This window comes from Hyla sarda, chromosome 1 (assembly GCF_029499605.1).
Source record: "Hyla sarda isolate aHylSar1 chromosome 1, aHylSar1.hap1, whole genome shotgun sequence".
Classification (NCBI taxonomy): Eukaryota; Metazoa; Chordata; class Amphibia; order Anura; family Hylidae; genus Hyla; species Hyla sarda.
In genome coordinates, this window is record NC_079189.1 from 125527828 (window position 1) to 125547841 (window position 20014).

General features: G+C 44.4%; 1 protein-coding gene across 2 annotated transcripts in view; it reads right to left on the bottom strand.

Annotated features, from left to right (window-relative positions):
* Nucleotides 1-14593, bottom strand: part of CLCN3 (chloride voltage-gated channel 3) — an 82116-nt gene extending 67523 nt beyond the window's left edge. Inside the window, exons 1-2 of one of the 2 annotated variants that reach the window (XM_056560950.1) lie at nucleotides 14407-14593; nucleotides 3411-3586 (exon numbers count right to left, since the gene is read on the bottom strand). In XM_056560950.1, the coding sequence (XP_056416925.1) occupies nucleotides 3411-3570 (160 nt within the window). In that variant the 5' untranslated portion in view covers nucleotides 3571-3586; nucleotides 14407-14593. The remainder of the gene's footprint in view (nucleotides 1-3410; nucleotides 3587-14406) is intronic. The other variant, XM_056560957.1, reaches the window with a different exon arrangement.
* Between the last annotated feature and the right edge of the window lie 5421 nt (nucleotides 14594-20014).

The window sequence follows — 20014 nt, forward strand, 5'->3', positions numbered from 1 at the left end:
AAAATTAAGATTTTAACTAAAATGCTGGCGTTACCCTAAATTTTTCATTTTTACAAGGTAAAATAGGGGGAAAAAAGCCCCCCTAAAATTTGTAACCCCATTTCTTCTGAGTAAGACCATACCCCATATGTGGATGTAAAGTGCTCTTCGGGCGCACTACAATGCTCAGAAGAGAAGGAGCCCATTGGGCTTTTGGAGAGAAATTGAGAGGAATTGCAGGCCATGTGTGTTTACAAAGCCCCCGCGGATGTGTAACTTTTCTTTTCTTCTGAGTATGTTAATACCCCTTGTGAAAATGAAAAAATTAGGGTAACCAACCAGCATTTTAGTTAAAATCTTAATTTTTTTTCCCCATCCAACTTTAACGAAAATTCGTCAAACACCTGTGGGGTGTTAAGGCTCTCTATATCCCTTATTACATTACGTGAGGGGTGTAGTTTCCAAAATGGGGTCACACGTGGGAATTTATTTTTATGCGTCAGAACCACTGTAAAAGCAGCCACCCCTGAGCAAATCACCAATTTAGGACTCAAATGTACATAGTGCACTTCACTCCTGAGCCTTGTTGTGCGCCCGCAGAGCATTTTACACCCACATATGGGGTATTTCCGTACTCAGGAGAAATTGTGTTACAAATTTTGGGGGTCTTTTTTTTCCTTTTACCTCTTATGAAAATAAAAAGTATGGGGCAACACCAGCTGTTGCAAAACTATAACTCCCAGCATGTACTGACAGACCGTGCATGCTGGGAGTTGTACTTTTGCAACAGCTGGAGGCACACTGGTTGGAAAACCTTCAGTTAGGTTCTGTTACCTAACTCAGTATTTTCTAACCAGTGTGCCTCCAGCTGTTGCAAAACTACAACTCACAGCATGTACTGATCGCCAAAGGGAATTCTGGGAGATATAGTTATGCAACAGCTGGAGGTACACAACTACAACTCCCAGCATGGCGAGACAGCCATTTGCTGTTCGTGCATGCTGGGAGTTGTAGTTTTGCAAGATTTAGAGGGCCACGGTTTAGAGACCACCGCACAGTGATCTCCAAACAGTAGCCCTCCAAATATTGCAAAACTACAAATCCCAGCATGCCCAGACAGCAAACTGCTATCTGGGCATGCTGGGAGTTGTAGTTTTGCAACATCTGGAGGACTACAGTTTAGAGACCACTGTATAGTGGTCTCCAAACTGTAGCCCTCCAGATGTTGCTAGGCAACAACTCACCTGCTACAGTAGTCTGCACCAGGGTGCAGCACCTCATCGCCGCCGGTAAGTGACCGCCGGTCACAGCACAGTTCCCCCGTTCTGCCCAGACAACAGTGGGTGGCCAGAATGGGGGAACCGAACTTTAACCCTCCCGCCCCTGATCTGCTATTGGTCGGTCGCTTCTGACCGATCAATAGCAGGGATAGGAGGGGTGGCACCTTTTCCACCTCACTCCTATCCCTTCAGGGGGATCGTGGGTGTCTTGGAAAGCCCCAATCCCCCTTATTTTCCGGGTCACCAGAGACCCATATGACGGCATCGCCGCACATCGCGGGTTTGAAGAACCCACTCAGGGTTTTGCACAGGGTGCCTGCTGAACAATTTCAGAAGGCATCCTGGCCCTATCCCTGCCCGGTTAGCGTCAGGGACTGGAATTCCCACAGATGTACAGGTACACCCTTGGTCCTTAAAGGGGTATTCCAGGAAAAAACTTTTTTTTTACAACAACTGGTTCCAGAAAGTTAAAACAGATTTGTAAATTACTTTTATTAAAAAATCTTAATCCTTTCAATAATTATCAGCTGCTGAAGTTGAGTTGTTGTTTTCTGTCTGGCAACGGTGCTCTCTGCTGACATCTCTGCTTGTCTCGGGAACTGCACAGAGTAAAAAAGGTTTGCTAAGGGGGATTTGCTTCTAAACTGGGCAGTTCCTGAGACTGGTGTCATCAGAGAGCACTTAGACAGAAAAGAACAACTCAACTTCATCAGCTCATAAGTACTGAAAGGATTAAGATTTTTTTAATAGAAATAATTCACAAATCTGTTTAACTTTCTGGAGCCAGTTGATATATAAAAAAAAAAAAAAGTTTTTTCCTGGATAACCCCTTTAAGTATCAGGGCATACCTGTATGCCCTGGTCCCTAAGTGGTTAAATCTCCTTGGGGGACTTTTATAAACAATTAGTAGTAATGATCAGTCTAAGCAATCTGATAAGTCCGATTGGTGCTCTGCTTGTAGAGCCTATTAGCATGTCAACTTGTGGCCGGACGTTATTTTGTGACGGAAGATGGTAACGGGAGACATGGTGCATGCACTATTTCTTCCGTTCATTCTCCCGTCACAAAATTCGTTATTAATAACGGACTATAACGGATTAAAACAGATAATGTAAATATCCCATAGACTATAATGGGATTTTCTAACGGACGTTTAATGGCTGATTTTCAGGGTTTTCATAATGATACATCAAACGGATCTTTAAAACGGATGAATTTTAGTGTGAAAGCAGCCTAAGTTTCCACTTGGTTTTTTTTCTGTCAGTTTTTGGATATCTGCCACTGCAGTTTTTGAGCCAAAGTCAGAAGTGGATCCATAAGGGGGGGGAAGTTTAAGTCCTTCCATTATATTTCCCATTCCTTTTGAATACACTTCTGGCTTTGGCTCAAAAACCTTTAACAAAACCTGTCCAGAGGAAAAGATGCCGAGTTGCCCATAGCAACCAATCAGATCACTTCTTTAATTTTTCAGAGGCCTTTTCAAAAATGAAAGAAGCGATGTGATTGGTTGCTATGGGAAACTCAGCAACCTTTCCTTTGAATAGGTTTTGATGAATCTCCTCCATGGTGTACATGTATGAAATGTATCCACAAAAGCACAGGAGGCTGTGCGGTAAGGCTATGTTCACACGGTGGAATGTCTGCATGGAAAGTTTTCAAGGGGACCCTCCACCAAGAGCGAACCGCCGGCAGAACGTTCCGGCGCCAGGACCGCTGGAAAATTCACCGTCTCATAGATGGCAATGCATTTTCGTGCAGAGGCCACAGAAAGAATAGACATGTCTGTTATTTTTGTGGGCTTTGGAAATGGGATTTCCACATTTTGTCATGTGCAAAGTGCAGCAGAATCTCAATTAAATCAATAGGACTCTGCTGCAGCGGAATGTCCATGTGGAATTCTTCTATGGAATTCTGCACGGAAATTCAATCATGTGAACATAGCCTAAATGTTTTACAATGTTTGCCAGGAGGTTGTAGACACAGCACTGACCGGCCCTTCTCTATGTGGAGATAAAATCTAGTATGTACAGTTACATGCCATGTCCTTTAGTGGTTATTTGCTTCCTGACTGTAAACATAAGTCTGTTTCACTGACATTGTGATCTTTAATTCCTGAAAAGACAAGAAAAATTAATTTAAAAAAAACTTACCCATAGAGGCATCACCATCCAGTAAGTGGTCATCTTCCAAGGTATGGAAGTCCATCATTCCTCCAGCTCCATCAAGGAGTTCCTCGTCACTGCTTGCACTGGTGATACTGTTGTAACTGTTACGGTAGTAACTCCTCTGAAACAACTGTTCAGACTCCATTTAGCTGCTTTACAACCTGTGTGGATGCAAAAAAGCAACTTATATTAATGCATTTTAGACCATGTAAAGTATCTGTTCACTAAATGCTAATGCAAGCCAAGGGCTACTATTAAAGGGGTACTCCACTGGAAAAAAAAAATATTAAAATCAACTGGTGCCAGAAAGTTAAACAGATTTTTAAATTAGAAAAAAAGGGGATAACCATAAGCCTCAAGGGCAATATCAGATAAACCGATATATGATTATATGTATAGTAGTTTTGAATGTTAAAGTGAATTACATTTAATGATAAATGCTTCAATTTAATGATAAATGCATAACATTTTTATTAAAATACAGTTTAGTAGATTAAGTATACCCTCCTGTCACAGGGCCCTTGTGAGGAGGTATATAGATAACACATATAATAAAATTCTAATAAAATAATCGCACCACTGGGAAAATTCGATAGTCTGGCATTTGCTGATTAATGATATGCTAGTTCAGTCCGCACTTTTGTGTAGTTTAAATGTCATTGCCCAAGTCCATGATAGAAGACAACAGTAAGATTATATATTTACCAGCCACAACAACAATATGGTTCAGGGAGCTGGTGCCAGCAAGCACCCATCTGTACCGGGGTATGAAAATGCTGCTTGAGAGTGCTGGCGTGCGCTTCACTTACACGGCTGGTCTGCCTACCACAGACCCAATGGATGCCGCTGCGATAGTAACGGCAGATACCCGGTGGTCAGACCTCGTGGAGCTCCCTGGCATCTGACGTCAGAGATGAGGTAGTAGGCTGGTTGCGGTGGTGGACTGATTGATTGGAGGCTGCGGTTGTTTTAAAGCAATGGAATGCGTCCGGCTATTATAGGGTTTTCAGTTTGAACCGGTCAGTGACTGAAATAGCAGTGGTGCGTTTTCAAAGCATTTTTAAAAAAATATATTCTAGACGCGTTTCAGGGTACTGGACATATAAATGACCCTTTCCTCAGTAGAAACGTGAATGAACTGACTTCATTAATTCACATTTCTACTGAGGAAAGGGTCATTTATATGTCTAGTACCCTGAAACACGTCTAGAATTTATATGTCCAGTACCCTGAAACACGTCTAGAATATATAAAAAAAACACTTTGAAAACGCACCACTGCTATTTCAGTCACTGACCGTCTCAAACTGAAAACCCTATAATAGCCGGACGCATCCATCGCTTTACAACAGGCGCAGCCTCCAATCAACCAGCCCACCACCGCAACCAGCCTACTACCTCATCTCTGACGTGAGACGCCAGGGAGCTCCACGAGGTCTGACCACCGGGTATCTACAACCATCTTCCATTACTATCGCAGCGGCGTCCATTGGGTCTGTGGCAGGCAGACCAGCCGTGTAAGTGAAGCGCACGCCAGCACTCTCAAGCAGCATTTTCATACCTCGGTACAGACGGGTGCTTGCCGGCACCAGCTCCCTGGACCATATCTATATCGTTGTTATGGCTGGTAAATATATAATCTTACTGTTGTCTTCTATCATGGACTTGGGCAATGACATTTAAACTACACAAAAGTGCGGACTGAACTAGCATATCATTAATCAGCAAATGCCAGACTATCGAATTTTCACAGTGGTGCGATTATTTTATTAGAATTTTATTATATGTGTTATCTATATACCTCCTCACAAGGGCCCTGTGACAGGAGGGTATACTTAATCTACTAAACTGTATTTTAATAAAAATGTTATGCATTTATCATTAAATTGAAGCACGGTTAATTAATTTCAACATTTGAAACTACTATTCATATCATCATAGATCGGTTTATCTGATATTGCCCTTGAGGCTTATGGTTATCCCCTTTTTTCTATTGTACATATTTATCCACACCTAAAAGGTATAGATGTTTAAAGGGGTACTCCGCCCCGGGCATCTTATCCCTTCTCTAAAGGATAGGGGATAAGATGTTAGATCGCCGCGGTCCCGCTGCTGGGGACCCCGGGGATTGCCGCTGCGGCACCCCGCCATCATTACTGTACAGAGCAAGTTCGCTCTGTGCGTAATGACCGGCGATACAGGGGCCGGAGCAGCGTGACGTCATGGCTCCGCCCCTCATGACATCACGGCCCGTCCCCTTAATGCAAGTCTATGGCAGAGGGCGTGACGACCGCCACGCCCCCTCCCATAGACTTGTATTGACGGGGACGGGCGGTGACGTCACGAGGGGTGTAGCCATGACGTAACGATGCTCCGGCCACTGTATTGCCCGTCATTACGTGAAGAGCGATCTCGCTCTGTGCAGTAATGATAGCGGGGTGCTGCAACAGCGATCCCCGGGGTCCCCAGCAGCGGGACCGTGGCGATCTGACATCTTATCCCCTATCCTTTGGATAGGGGATAAGATGTCTAGGGGCGGAGTACCCCTTTAACCATTTCACCTCGGACAACAAATTGGGAGCTGCACACACCACTTTTCTAAAGATTTGTAAATTACTTCTTTTAAAAAAGCTTAATCCTTTTAGTACTTATCAGATGCTGTATGATCCACAGGAAGTTATTTTCTTTTTCAATTTCCTTTCTGTCTGACCACAGTGCTCTCTGCTGACACCTCTGTACATTTTAGGAACTGTCCAGAGTATAAGCAAATCCCCATAGAAAATCTATTCTTCTCTGGACAGTTCCTAAAATGGACAGAGGTGTCAGCAGAGAGCAGTGTGGTCAGGTGGAAAAGAAATTCAAAAAGAAAATAACTTCCTGTGGATCATAACAGCAGCTGATAAGTACTGGAAGGATTATGATTTTTTTTTTTTTTATAGAAGTGATTTGCATATCTGTCTAACTTTCTGGCACCAGTTGATTTAAAAAAAAAAAAAAAATGTTTTCCAGTGGAGTGCCCCTTTAAGTGCTTCATTACAGCAACTCTTTGCAGGGTAACTGCAGGGAGGAAGTCAGTGAGAGCCAAGATCACAGGCAGAATTGGTGCTGTTTTAACCTATCCAGTAACCACAGCAGTTTTTACCTTTGTTGAAAATTCCTTCAAAGGGGGCCTGTCATGTCCCCTCCCCACCATAAAAAGGTAGGCTGGCACCTTATTTTCCCTCTTCGAGATAGTTTTTTTGTTTCCCCTATCCAGCAATCCTGTATCCTTATTTTAAATTCATAGACAACATGAACTGTGCAAAACAATCTGATCGAACGCATTTCAAGCACATGCACTCTCTATCGGTCCAGTTAGTATGGAAATGTCCGGACATGCTGGGAGTTGTAGTTTTGCAACAGCTGGAGGCACCCTCGTTGGAAAACACTGGCCTAAAACATCAACTGGACATTAGCTGTACAGCACTCGGACCTCTTCAGCAGCTCCCATATTCATGCCCATCTTATGTATATTGATTATTCTTCCCTCTGCCGTCCTAGTGAGTCCATGAGTGACAAATAACCAACATACATAAGATAGGCGGGCAGAATGTGGCATACATGTGGTTCGGAATACCGGCTCCCGCCTCGATTGCACTGAACAAAATTACATATTAGCAACAGAGACCATATCTTAAAAACAGCGGGACCAATTTAAGTGAGGTATACCAGATACCATTATGATAACGGATGGTTCTGGAGATGCGATCAGAATAGTCATGAACAGAATAAGGCCATGTTCACAAGGCGGATTTTCCGTGAAAAATATTGCAGAGGAATTCCACACAGACATTCCCCTGCAGCAGAGTCCCATTTATTTCAATGGGATTAAGCGCAGATATTCCAATTCCGATGTCCGCAGAAAGAATACATATGTCAATTCTTTCAGCGAATTCTGCAAGGATATGCATTTCCATCTAAGAGACGGTGCATTTCTGTGCGGTCCTAGAGCCGGCATGTTCTGCCAGCACTCTGCTGTCTGTGGAATGACCGCACAGAAGTGCAGTCTTCTGTACGGACATACCACTATGTGGACATAGTCATAGAATAAGGCTCTAACATTCCCTATAACATTGTAATTTATATTTATTTCACATGCAATTCGCATGTGAAATCATGGTGAGAATGGAGATTGGTAGATAAAGCTTTCAGGCTGCCCATACACGTGCAATTTTTTCTTAAAGCCGGACCTATAAGTAGAATCTGAGTATAATGTCACTATGGACTTTCCGAGTGGAATTCCAATCAAAAATTGCTTCTATGCGGCCGACTTTCAAATCCATTAGCACTACGACTGCGCAGACCACCTCTATTGACGGCAATGTAGTCCATGCGTAATTCGCCAACAGAACGAACATGTTCATTATTCTGGCTTATCAGTTTTCGCGGCTGAATGAGTTCCTGAGCACACTTCAGTACACAGAAATTCCATAGTGTGAACGTTCCCTTAAGGTGATATTCTTGACAAAAGCTTCACAAGCCACAGTATTAACGGTATTTTCCACCCCCCCAATCATGTGACCCATGGGCACTGCTTCTCTAACCCCCCATCATGTGACCCCTTGGCGCTGCTTCTCTATCCAGCCTATCCCGCCTCAGCCGGTGATAGCGGCCCCCAGCGGCCGGACCCCCGCGATCAGGCATCTTATCCCCTACCCTTTGGATAGGGAATAAGATGTCTTAGCGCCGGAGTACCCCTTTAAGGGTGCGTTCTCACGCTAGTAGATAGCAGCGAGTTTTCTGCTGCAGGAAACCCACTGCGAGTTACGCTACCATTGATTTAAATGGGTCCGCGGTCAGTCCGCAAATCTGACACTATTGCGGACTGTCTGTGGATCCATTCAAATCAATGGTAGTGTAACTCGCAGCAGGTTTCCTGCAGCGTGAAACCCGCTGCTAATAATAGCATGTGAACGCAATCTAAAGGGGTACTCCACTGGAAAATATGTTTTTTTTTTAAATCAACTGATGACAGAAAGTTATACAGATTTGTAAATTACTTCAATTAAAAAAATCTTAATCCTACTGATAAGCTTCTGTATGCTCCACAGGAAGTTATTTTCTTTTTGAATTTCCTTTCTGTCTGACCACAGTGCTCTCTGCTGACACCTCAGTCCATGTCAGGAACTGTCCAGAGCAGGAGCAAATCTCCATAGCAAACCTCTCTTGCTCTGGACAGTTCCTGACATGGACAGAGGTGTCAGCAGAGAGCAATGTGGTCAGACAGAAACAAAATTCAAAAAGAAAAGAACTTCCTGTGGAGCATACAGCTGCTGATAAGTACTGGAAGGATTAAGATTTTTTAATTGAAGTAATTTACAAATCTGTATAACTTTCTGTCATCAGTTGATTTAAAAAAAAAAAAAAAACAGACATGTTTTCCAGCAGAGTAACCCTTTAACACATGACACATCCAGATTTTGCTGTGACTATGCTACTCATATACTGCATGGTGTAGGAAAAGGGAAAAAAAATATCTAGCGCAAAAGAAAACTGGTTTTAGAAAGCCTGTAGAAAGAACCACTACCTTGAAAAGTATAAAGCACACGATCCAGACCTATAGATGATCTGTATAGAATGTGTTCAGAGCTTCCAAACAATACCAACCCCAGCACTTACTAACAAGAAAAATCATACCTTCACGTGTCACACCATCTGCAAGAAAACCAGCATGTACCGCAACACATGTCATGCAGGTAGCCAGTAAGGTCTAGGTAATCCCAGCTCTTCTTCTCAGCCTCACGGGAAAACAGATCACTGCTTGGGAGTGAATGACTTGTAGTGAATGAATGCTGTAATCCAGCCTCATGATCTGTGCTGGACACGTGCTCCAGATCATATGAGCACAGTATGATCTACATCCATTTATAAAATAGGTGCTCAGACCATGACGGTAAAGTTGTGAATAGAAAGTGGCAATAAAAAAAAGCAATATACAAAACATTATTGGCAAAAACTAAAACAACATGGGAGAAGGAAATGAGGGGAGAGCACAACAATGATAAACAGCAGCAAGCATCGGGAGCGGAGGGCTTAGACTGATCGCAACAACAGAAATCCAGGGTCCGACTCGTAAGACACCTGCAGGGTGCAAGCGCTAGGTGAAGTATTATAGAGATAGTATAAAAGAGCATGTAAGGTAATGCACATGGGGAGGAAAATCCGGGCTGGGATTATGTATTAAATGGGAGAACACTTGGGACGACTGATGTGGAAAAGGACTTTGGAGTTTTAGTTAATAGTAAATTTAGCTGTAGTGACCAGTGTCGGGCAGCTGCTGCCAAGGCTAATAAAATCATGGGGCGCATCAATAGGGGCATAGATGCCCACGACAAGGAAATAATTCTACCACTGTACAAATCACTAGTCAGACCACACATAGAATACTGTGTACAGTACTGGGCACCAGTGTACAAGAAAGATATAGAGGAGCTGGAGAGGGTTCAAAGACTAGAGTTATACAGGGAATGGGAGGACTACAGTACCCAGATAGATTATCAGAATTGGGGTTATTTAGTTTAGAAAAAAGAAGAACATAGGGGCGACCTAATAACTATGTATAAATATATCAGGGGACATACAGAGCTCTTTCCCATAATCTATTTATACCCAGGACGGTATCTATAACAAGGGGGCATCCTCTACATTTAGAGGAAAGAAGGTTTCTACACCAGCACAGATGGGGGTTCTTTACTGTAAGAGCAGTGAGACTGTGGAATTCTCTCCCGGAGGAGGTGGTCATGGAAAACTGTAAAATTATTAAAAAAGGGGTCTGGATGCATTTTTGGAGAATTATGACATTGCTGGTTATGTATACTAGATTTATAGGGACAGAACATTGATCCAGGGATTTATTCTGACTGCCATATTTGGAGTCGGGAAGGAATTTTTACCTCTAGTATGAGGGTTTTTTGTCTTCCTCTAGATCAACTCAACTCAGTAGGGACTCATTAGGGATATAGGTTGAACTTGATGGACTCTGGTCTTTTTTCAACCTTATGAACTATGTTACTATACATGCACTCACCGCTGGGAAGGTGTCTATGCATCTGGGATGATGGGATCTTGAGAGAAGATGCTACGAAACGCTTAGAGGCAACACCGGCCGTTTCGTACGATGATACGTACTTCTTCCGGCCTCGAAGAGGCAGGAAGAAGTACGTATCATCGTAAGAAAATGCCGGCATTGCCTCTGAGCGTTCCCAGCGATGAGTGCATATATGCACTTTTATACAGTCATGGCCGTAAATGTTGGCACCCCTGAAATTTTTCAAGAAAATTAAGTATTTCTCACAGAAAAGGATTACAGTAACACATTTTGCCATACACATGTTTATTCCCGCTCGGGGGAGATTCATCAAAACCTGTCCAGAGGAAAAGTTGCTGAGTTGCCCATAGCAACCAATCAGATCGCTTCTTTCATTTTTCAGAGGCCATTTCAAAAATGAAAAAAGTGATCTGATTGGTTGCTATGGGCAACTCAGCAACTTTTCCTCTGGACAGATTTTGATAAATCTCCCCCTTTGTGTGTATTGGAAGTAAACCAAAAAAAGGAGGGAAAAAAAGTAAATTGGACATAATGTCACACCAAACTCCAAAAATGGGCTGGACAAAATTATTGGCACACTTAACTTAATTTTTGGTTGCACACTCTTTGGAAAAGATAACAAATCAGTCGCTTCCTATAACCATCAATAAGCTTCTTACACCTCTCAGTCGGAATGTTGGACCACTCTTCCTTTGCAAACTGCTCCAGGTTTCTCTTATTGGAAGGGTGCCTTTTCCCAACAGCAATTTTAACCCTTTCATGACATCGGACGTATATGTACATCATGGTGCGGTGGTACTTAAAGCACCATGTGCTCGCATCATGCGCGGCAGGTCCCAGCTGCTATCAGCAGTCGGGGACCCGCCTATAATGGCAGACATCAGCGATCGCGCCAATGTCCACCATTAACCCCTCAGATGCCGTGATCAATACAGATCACGGCATCTGCGGCAGTGCGGTCAGAAAAATGGATGATAGGATCACCCGCAGCGCTGCCGCGGGGATCTGATCATCCATAATGGCGGACCGAGGTCCCGTCACCTGCCTCTGTCCGTCTCCAGGGGTCTTCTGGTCTGCTTGATCAGACCAGAGAGCAGAAGAACATCGATAACACTGATCAGTGCTATGCTCTATGCACAGCACTGAACAGTAATAGCAATCAAATGATTGCGATAAATAGTCCCCTATAAGGAAATAAAAAGTGTAAAAAAAAAAAATTATAAAAAGTAAAAAAATTTGAAAAATCCCCTCCCTCAATAAAAAAGGTCAAACGTCAGTGTTTTCCATTTTACCCCCATAAAGCGTTAAAAAAACAAAACAAAAACAAACATATTTGGTATCGCTGCAAATGTCTAAACTATCAAAATATAATGTTAAATTATCCCGTATGGTGAACGGCGTAAACATAAAAAGACAAAGTCCAAAATTGCTGCTTTTTTCACATCATATTCCAACAAAAAATGTATAAAAAATGTATTAAAGCTGAATGAGCTGAATGAGTTTTTGACTGACAGCGACCTCTTTCAGAGGGTAAAAAACATAAGCATGGAGGCCCAACCTTGTGGTACTGTCAGATACTAAGTTCTATTCCTCAATATACAATAAGAGCCTTTCCTTCCACCATGAGGCTAGAATTCCACTGAGGTTTTCGCACTGCGTTTTTTTAAGGCTTAAAAACGGCAGAAAAAATGCCAGAAAAACAACCAATGTTTATCCCTACGTTTTTTCTGTCGTTTTTTCCTTTGTGTGAATTTTTTTTTCTTTTTTACATTTTTTAGGTAGCAGTACTACTACTCCCAGCATGGAACAGACTGTTCAATGATGGGAGGAGTAGTACCTGTACTAATAGACATATCGCCCCGGGTGTCAATCGTGACACCCGATGCGATCGTCTTTAATATAGCAGAGATGTGGAGCGGCTCTATACAGCGCTCACATCTCTGCACTATACTCCGGCCAGTGATGTGAATAGAACATCACTCATTCATATTTTCCGCCCAGAGTGGTGATTGGCCGGATGGTAGCAGCCAATCACAGCTCTCAGAGGGAAATATGAATGAGTGATGTTCTATTCATATCACTGGCCGGAGTATAGTTCAGAGATATGAGCGCTGTATAGAGCCGCTCCACATCTATGCAATAGACAGGACGATCACAGCCGATGTCAGGAGTGATACCCGCTGTGATCTGTCCTTAACTGCAAGTACTACTACTCCCAACATGGAGCACACTCTGCTGTAATAGACAGATCGCAGCGAGTGTAACTTCTGACACCTGTTGCGATCTGTCTATTAATGCAGGTACTACAGCTCCCAGCATGGAGCAGAGTGCGCTCAATGTTTGGAGTTGCAGTACTTGCAGTTAAGGACAGTAGTGACACCCGCAGTGATCCTCCTGTATAATGTATAGATGCGGTCAGCCGCTCTTCTATGGTCCCCTGCACTGACATATATACACCTATTCATATTTCCCAGAGTTTTGATTGGCTGGAACCATCTGGCCAATCACAGCTCTCTGCAGGTAATATGAATAGGTGTGTACATATATATATATATATACACGTCAGTGCAGGGGACCATAGAAGAGCGGCCAGCTTCATCTATAAATCATACAGAAGGATTGCAATGGACCAGGGGCGATCTGTCAATTAGTACAGGTACTACTACTCCCATCATGGAACAGTGCACTGTACTCACTCGCAGGCACTACTACTCCCATCATGGAACAGTGCACTGTACTCACTCGCAGGTACTACTACTCCCATCATGGAACAGTGCACTGTACTCACTCGCAGGTACTACTACTCCCATCATGGAACAGTGCACTGTACTCACTCGCACTGTGCACTAAACATGTATATATTTCTTACTATTACACGTGAAATGCACTTACCAGCACTAAACATGCAGGCGGCTCACTATTACAAATGTGATGTCCTCGCCAGCACTACTCACTATTACACATGTGATGTCCTCACCAGCACTGCTCACTATTACACATGTGATGTCCTCACCAGCACTGCTCACCATTACACATGTGATGTCCTCACCAGCACTGCTCACTATTCCACATGTGATGTACTCACCAGCACTGCTCACCATTACACATGTGATGTCCTCACCAGCACTGCTCACTATTACACATGTGATGTCCTCACCAGCACTGCTCACTATTACACATGTGATGTCCTCACCAGCACTGCTCACCATTACACATGTGATGTCCTCACCAGCACTGCTCACCATTACACATGTGAGGTCCTCACCAGCACTGCTCACCATTACACATGTGATGTCCTCACCAGCACTGCTCACCATTACACATGTGATGTCCTCACCAGCACTGCTCACCATTACACATGTGATGTCCTCACCAGCACTGCTCACCATTACACATGTGATGTCCTCACCAGCACTGCTCACCATTACACATGTGATGTCCTCACCAGCACTGCTCACCATTACACATGTGATGTCCTCATCAGCACTGCTCACTATTACACATGTGATGTCCTCACCAGCACTGCTCACTATTACACATGTGATGTCCTCGCCAGCACTGCTCACTATTACACACGTGATGTAGGTGCTTTACTCCATTATAATACACCCAGGCAGGACGTTGAAAGATCACATGACATTCCACATTGACTTCTATAGGGAGAGGAAAGTTATCCAACCAGTGTCCCTGGAAAGCAGCAGCATGTGCCTGTCCGCGTCCACCACCCCTGACAGGACGCTGTGTACCCCCGGGTCAGCACTGACGCCCGCTCCTCCCCCCACCTGTCACTCTACACCCCGCAGCACCACGTACAGCGCCAGTACTGGACAGGCCGCTCCACCTTCTGACAGGCGACCACTAGATAGTAACATGGAAGACGGTCCAGGCCTCGTACCTGCGCTGGGTGTCCGGAGGCACTGCCTGCTCCCCCGGCTGCAGTATGCCGCATCCTCTCCCTGCTCCGCTGTGTGTTGCTGTGCACCGTACGTCAGATGGGGGTCACTGGGCTGAAGACTGGGGGCTTCTCCGCTCTACACTACCTGCTGGAGGAGGGACTGCACATCCGGCCCCGCTTCCGGGCAGCTGCTGAAGCTGTTGCTAGGGTGGAATGGGCGTTGCTAGGGAAGGCCTCATCCAAGCTGGGAGGGCGGTTATGGACGTGGGGCAGAGCATATAATGGTTCGTCCAGCCAGGGGAGCCAGTAAGCAGGGCCAGTATTAGACTGTGTGGCCCTGGGCAAAATTAAAACTGGGGCCCCAAATGCCGAAATATCTCACCAACAACACAGTCATAGTCACAATACCATTATATAAGGCCCAGATAATAGTGCCACACCAGGAACACTACCATCACCAACAAACAGTGACTAATACCATTATACTGTTACTGCCTAAAACCACTACACCAACATTTCCCACATACAGTGACCGTATAGTCGTTTGTACCAGCTCAATACAGGTTTGAATACCATATAAATGACTACAGCTACATATACAGTCATCGCCGTAAATGTTGGCAGCCCTGAAATTTTTCTAGAAAATGAAGTATTTCCCAGGGCTAATAGCGCGCGGCAGCCATCACGGTGCCGTGCGCTATTAACCCTTTAGACGCGGCGTTAAAAGTTGAACGTCGCATCTAAAATGAAAGTAAAACCTTCCTGGTTGCTCAGTGGGGCTGATTGGGACCACCGCAGTGAAAATGCGGTGTCTCGATCAGCTAGGATGCGAGCGGAGGGTCACTCACCTTCCTCCAGTGCGTCCGATCAGCGATTGATTGCTCCAAGACTGAGATTCAGGCTTGAGCAATCGACCGCCGATAACACTGATCAATGCAAAGATATGGCTTTGCAGTGAACAGTGCTGGCAATCAGTGTATGCAATGTTATAGTCCCCTATGGGAGCTATAAAATTGCAAAAAAAAGTTAATAAATGTGATTTAACCCTTTCCCTAATAAAAGTCCAAATCACCCCCCTTTTCCCATTTAAGAAAAAAAAACATTTAAATAAAAATAAATATAAACATATGTAGTATCTCCGCATAAGTAAGTTTCCGAACTCTAAAAAAAAATTTATTAAACCGCACGGTCAATGGCGTACGCGCATAAAAATTCCAAAGTCCGAAATAGCTTATTTTTGGTCACTTTTTATATCATGACAAAAAAGAAATAAAGCGATCAAAAAGTCCGATCAATACAAAAATGTTATCAATAAAAACTTCAGATAACGGTGCAAAAAATGAGCCCTCATACCGCCCCATATGCAGAAAAATAAAAAAGTTATAGGGGTCAGAAGATGGCAATTTTAAACGTATACATTTTACTGCATGTAGTTATGATTTTTTCCAGAAGTCCGACAAAATCAAACCTATATAAGTAGGGTATCATTTTAATCGTATGGACCTACAGAATAAAGATTAGGTGTCATTCATACCGAAAAATGTATTGCGTAGGAACGGAAGCCCCCAAAATTTACAAAATGGCATTTTTTCTTCAATTTTCGTTGCACAATGATTTTTTGGGGGGTAAAATGACTGATGTCACTGCAAAGTAGAATTGGTGGTGCAAAAAATAAGTCATCAAATGGATTTTTAGGTGCTAAATTGAAAGGGTTATGATTTTTGAAGGTGAGGAGGAAAAAAAGGAAAGTGCAAAAACGCTGATAAAAAGGAGAGAAGTTTACTTAGTCTTTGCATTGTGTGTGTTATGATTCGGCAGGCTGGAGGTGGATCCTCTGTGTCAGCGAGGGATTGCAGTGGACCGTACCGGTGGACCGGTTCTAAATTGCTACTGGTATTCACCAGAGCCCGCTGCAAAACGGGATGGTCTTGCTGCGGCGGTAGCAACCAGGTCGTATCCACCGGTAACGGCTCAACCTCGCTGACTGCTGAGAGTGGCGTGGGACAGAAGGACTAGACAGGCGAGGTCAGACGTACTAGAAGGTCAATGCAGGCGGCAAGGTTCGTAGTCAAGGGTAACGGCAGAAGGTCTGGTAACACTGGTAATGCAATCACAGAAACGCTTTCACTAGGCACAAGGCAACAAGATCCGGCAATGCAGGGAAGGTGAAGTGAGGTAATATAGGCCTGGAGCAGGTGAGCTAATACACTGATTGGGCCAGGCACCAATTAGCGGTGCACTGGCCCTTTAAATCTTAGAGAGCTGGCGCGTGCGCGCCCTAGAGAGCGGAGCCGCGCGCGCCAGGACGTGACAGCCGGGGACCGGGACAGGTAAGTAGATTGGGATGCGATCCGCGAGCGGGCGCGTCCCGCTATGCGAATCGCATCCCTGCCGGCAGTGTCAGTGCAGCGCTCCCGGTCAGCGGGTCTGACCGGGGCGCTGCAGAGAGGAGAACGCTACGAGCGCTCCGGGGAGGAGCAGGGACCCGGAGCGCTCGGCTAACTGTGTGTCTGTGTGTGCCATACTAAGCATGGACAACAGAAAGAGGAGAAGAGAACTATCTGAAGACTTGAGAACCAAAATTGTGGGAAAATATTAACAATTTCAAGATTACAAGTCCATCTCCAGAGATCTAGATTTACCTTTGTCCACAGTGCGCAACATTATCAAGAAGTTTGCAACCCATGACACTGTAGCTAATCTCCCTGGGCGTGGACTGAAGAGAAAAATTGATGAAAGGTGTCAATGTAGGATAGTCCGGATGGTGGATAATAGGGATGTAAGAAAAAATCGATTCTCGCGATAATCGCGATTTTTTCATTTGCCGATACTGAATCGATTCAAAATATTTTTCAGATATTATGTGTTCGGCAAAGTCGTTGAAGGCTACGAAGTTGTGGGATGTGGAATTTTTATCTCCTGACGCCCGGAACAGCATGTCATGTCCTGGGCATCAGGAGATAAAAGTTCCACATTTGTGGAGCCGGGCAGGCCGGATCTGACACGGCGTCGCTCTGGGTGTATGGAGCGGGCTCCGACTCGTGCCCGCTCCATACTATGCGACCCCCGGCTGATTTCAGTAGCCGGGGGCCGCCGCTAATAGCCAGCATGCGGCGATCGCCGCGGCTGGCTATTAAAGGAGTACTCCGGTGCACACTTTTCTCATGTTATCCCGTCCGGGCTGCAAAATAAAAGAAAACGCACTTTATCTTACCTGCCAACGAGCCCCCGGAGCTCCGGTACAGGTGTTTGGTCCCCGGGCTGTATTCTTCTTACTTCCTGTTAGCCCGACACGTCACACGGAGCTTCAGCCTATCACTGGCCGCAGCGATGTCCCGCCTCCGCTGGTGATAGGCTGAAGCTCCATGTGACGTGCCGGGCTAACAGGAAGTAAGAAGAATACAGCCCGGGGACCGAACACCAGTACCGGAGCTCCGGGGGCTCGTTGGCAGGTAAGATAAAGTGCGTTTTCTTTTATTTTGCAGCCCGGACGGGATAACATGAGAAAAGTGTGCACCGGAGTACTAGATCGCCGCTGTCAAAGCTGACAGCGGCGTCTATTGGGATCTATGAATGCTCCCAGGTGGGTGATGTATCGGGATATATCGTGATGTATCGTCACCTAGACGGTATCATGATATATCGGAATATATCGAATCGCCACACTGGTATCGCGATTCGAATCGAATCGCCAAGAATTTATCCCCTAGTGGATAAGCAGCCCCAAACAAGTTCCAAAGATATTCAAGCTGTCCTGCAGGCTCAGGGAGCATCAGTGTCAGCGCAAACTATCCGTCGACATTTAAATAAAAGGAAATGCTATGGCAGGAGACCCAGGAGGACCCCACTGCTGACACAGAGACATAGAAAAGCAAGACTTCATTTTGCCAAAATGAACTTGAGTAAGCGTAAATCCTTCACTGAAAACGTCTTGTGGACAGATGAGCTTTTTGGTAAAGCACATCATTCTACTGTTTACCGAAAAAGGAATGAGGCCTACAAAGAAAAGAACACAGTACCTACAGTGAAATATGGTGGAGGTTCAATGATGTTTTGGGGTTGTTTTGCTGCCTCTGGCACCAGGTCCCTTGAATGTGTGCAAGGCATCATGAAATCTGAGGATTACCAATGGATTTTGGGTCACACTGTACAGCCCCGTGTCAGAAAGCTGGTTTTGCGTCCGAGATCTTAGGTCTTCTAGCAGGACAATGACCCCAAACATACGTCCAAAAGCACCCAGAAATATATGGCAACAAAGCGCTGGAGAGTTATGAAGTGGCCAGTAATGAGTCCAGATCTAAATCCCATTGAACACTTGTGGAGAGATTTTAACCCCTTAAGGACTCAGGGTTTTTCCGTTTTTGCACTTTTGTTTTTTCCTCCTTACCTTTTAAAAATCATAACCCTTTCAATTTTCTACCTAAAAATCCATATTATGGCTTATTTTTGCGTCCCCAATTCTACTTTGCAGTGACATTAGTCATTTTACCCAAAAATGCATGGCGAAACGGAAAAAAAAATCACTGTGCGACAAAATCGAAGAAAAAACGCCATTTTGTAACTTTTGGGGGCTTCCGTTTCTACGCAGTGCATATTTCGGTAAAAATTACACCTTGTCATTATTCAGTAGGTCCATACGGTTAAAATGATACCCTACTTATATAGGTTTGATTTTGTCGCACTTCTGGAAAAAATCACAACTACATGCAGGAAAATGTATACGTTTAAAAATGTCATCTTTTGACCCCTATAACTTTTTTATTTTTCCACGTACAGGGCGGTATGAAGACTCATTTTTTGCGCCGTGATCTGAAGTTTTTATCAGTATGGTTTTTGTTTTGATCGGACTTTTTGATCACTTTTTATTCATTTTTTAATGGTATAAAAAGTGACCAAAATAAGCTTTTTTGGACTTTGGAATTTTTTTGCAAGTACGCCATTGACCGTGCGGTTTAGTTAATGATATAATTTTATAGTTCGGACATTTATGCACACGGCGATACCACATATGTTTATTTTTATTTTTTTTTACACAGTTTTATTTTTTTTATGGGAAAAGGGGGGTGATTCAAACTTTTATTAGGGAAGGGGTTAAATGACCTTTATTAACACTTTTTTTTTACATTTTTTTTGCAGTGTTATAGGTCCCATAGGGACCTATAACACTGCACACACTGATCTTTTACACAGATCACAGGCGTGTATTAACATGCCTGTGATCAGTGTTATCGGCGCTTGACTGCTCCTGCCTGGATCTCAGGCACGGAGCAGTCATTCGCCGATCGGACACCGAGGAGGCAGGTAAGGGCCCTCCCGGTGTCCTGTCAGCTGTTCGGGATGCCGCGGCGGTCCCGAACAGCCCGACTGACCAGCCGGGTCACTTTCACTTTAGAAGCGGCGGTCAGCTTTGACCGCCGCTTCTAAAGGGTTAATACCGCACATCGCCGCGATCGGTGATGTGTGGTATTAGCCGCGGGTACCAGCCGTTGATGAGCACCGGGACCGCCGCTTCATATCGTGGGAGCCGGAGCAGGACGTAAATATACGTCCTGCGTCGTTAAGGGGTTAAAATTGCTGTTGGGAAAAGGTGCCCTTCCAATAAGAGAGA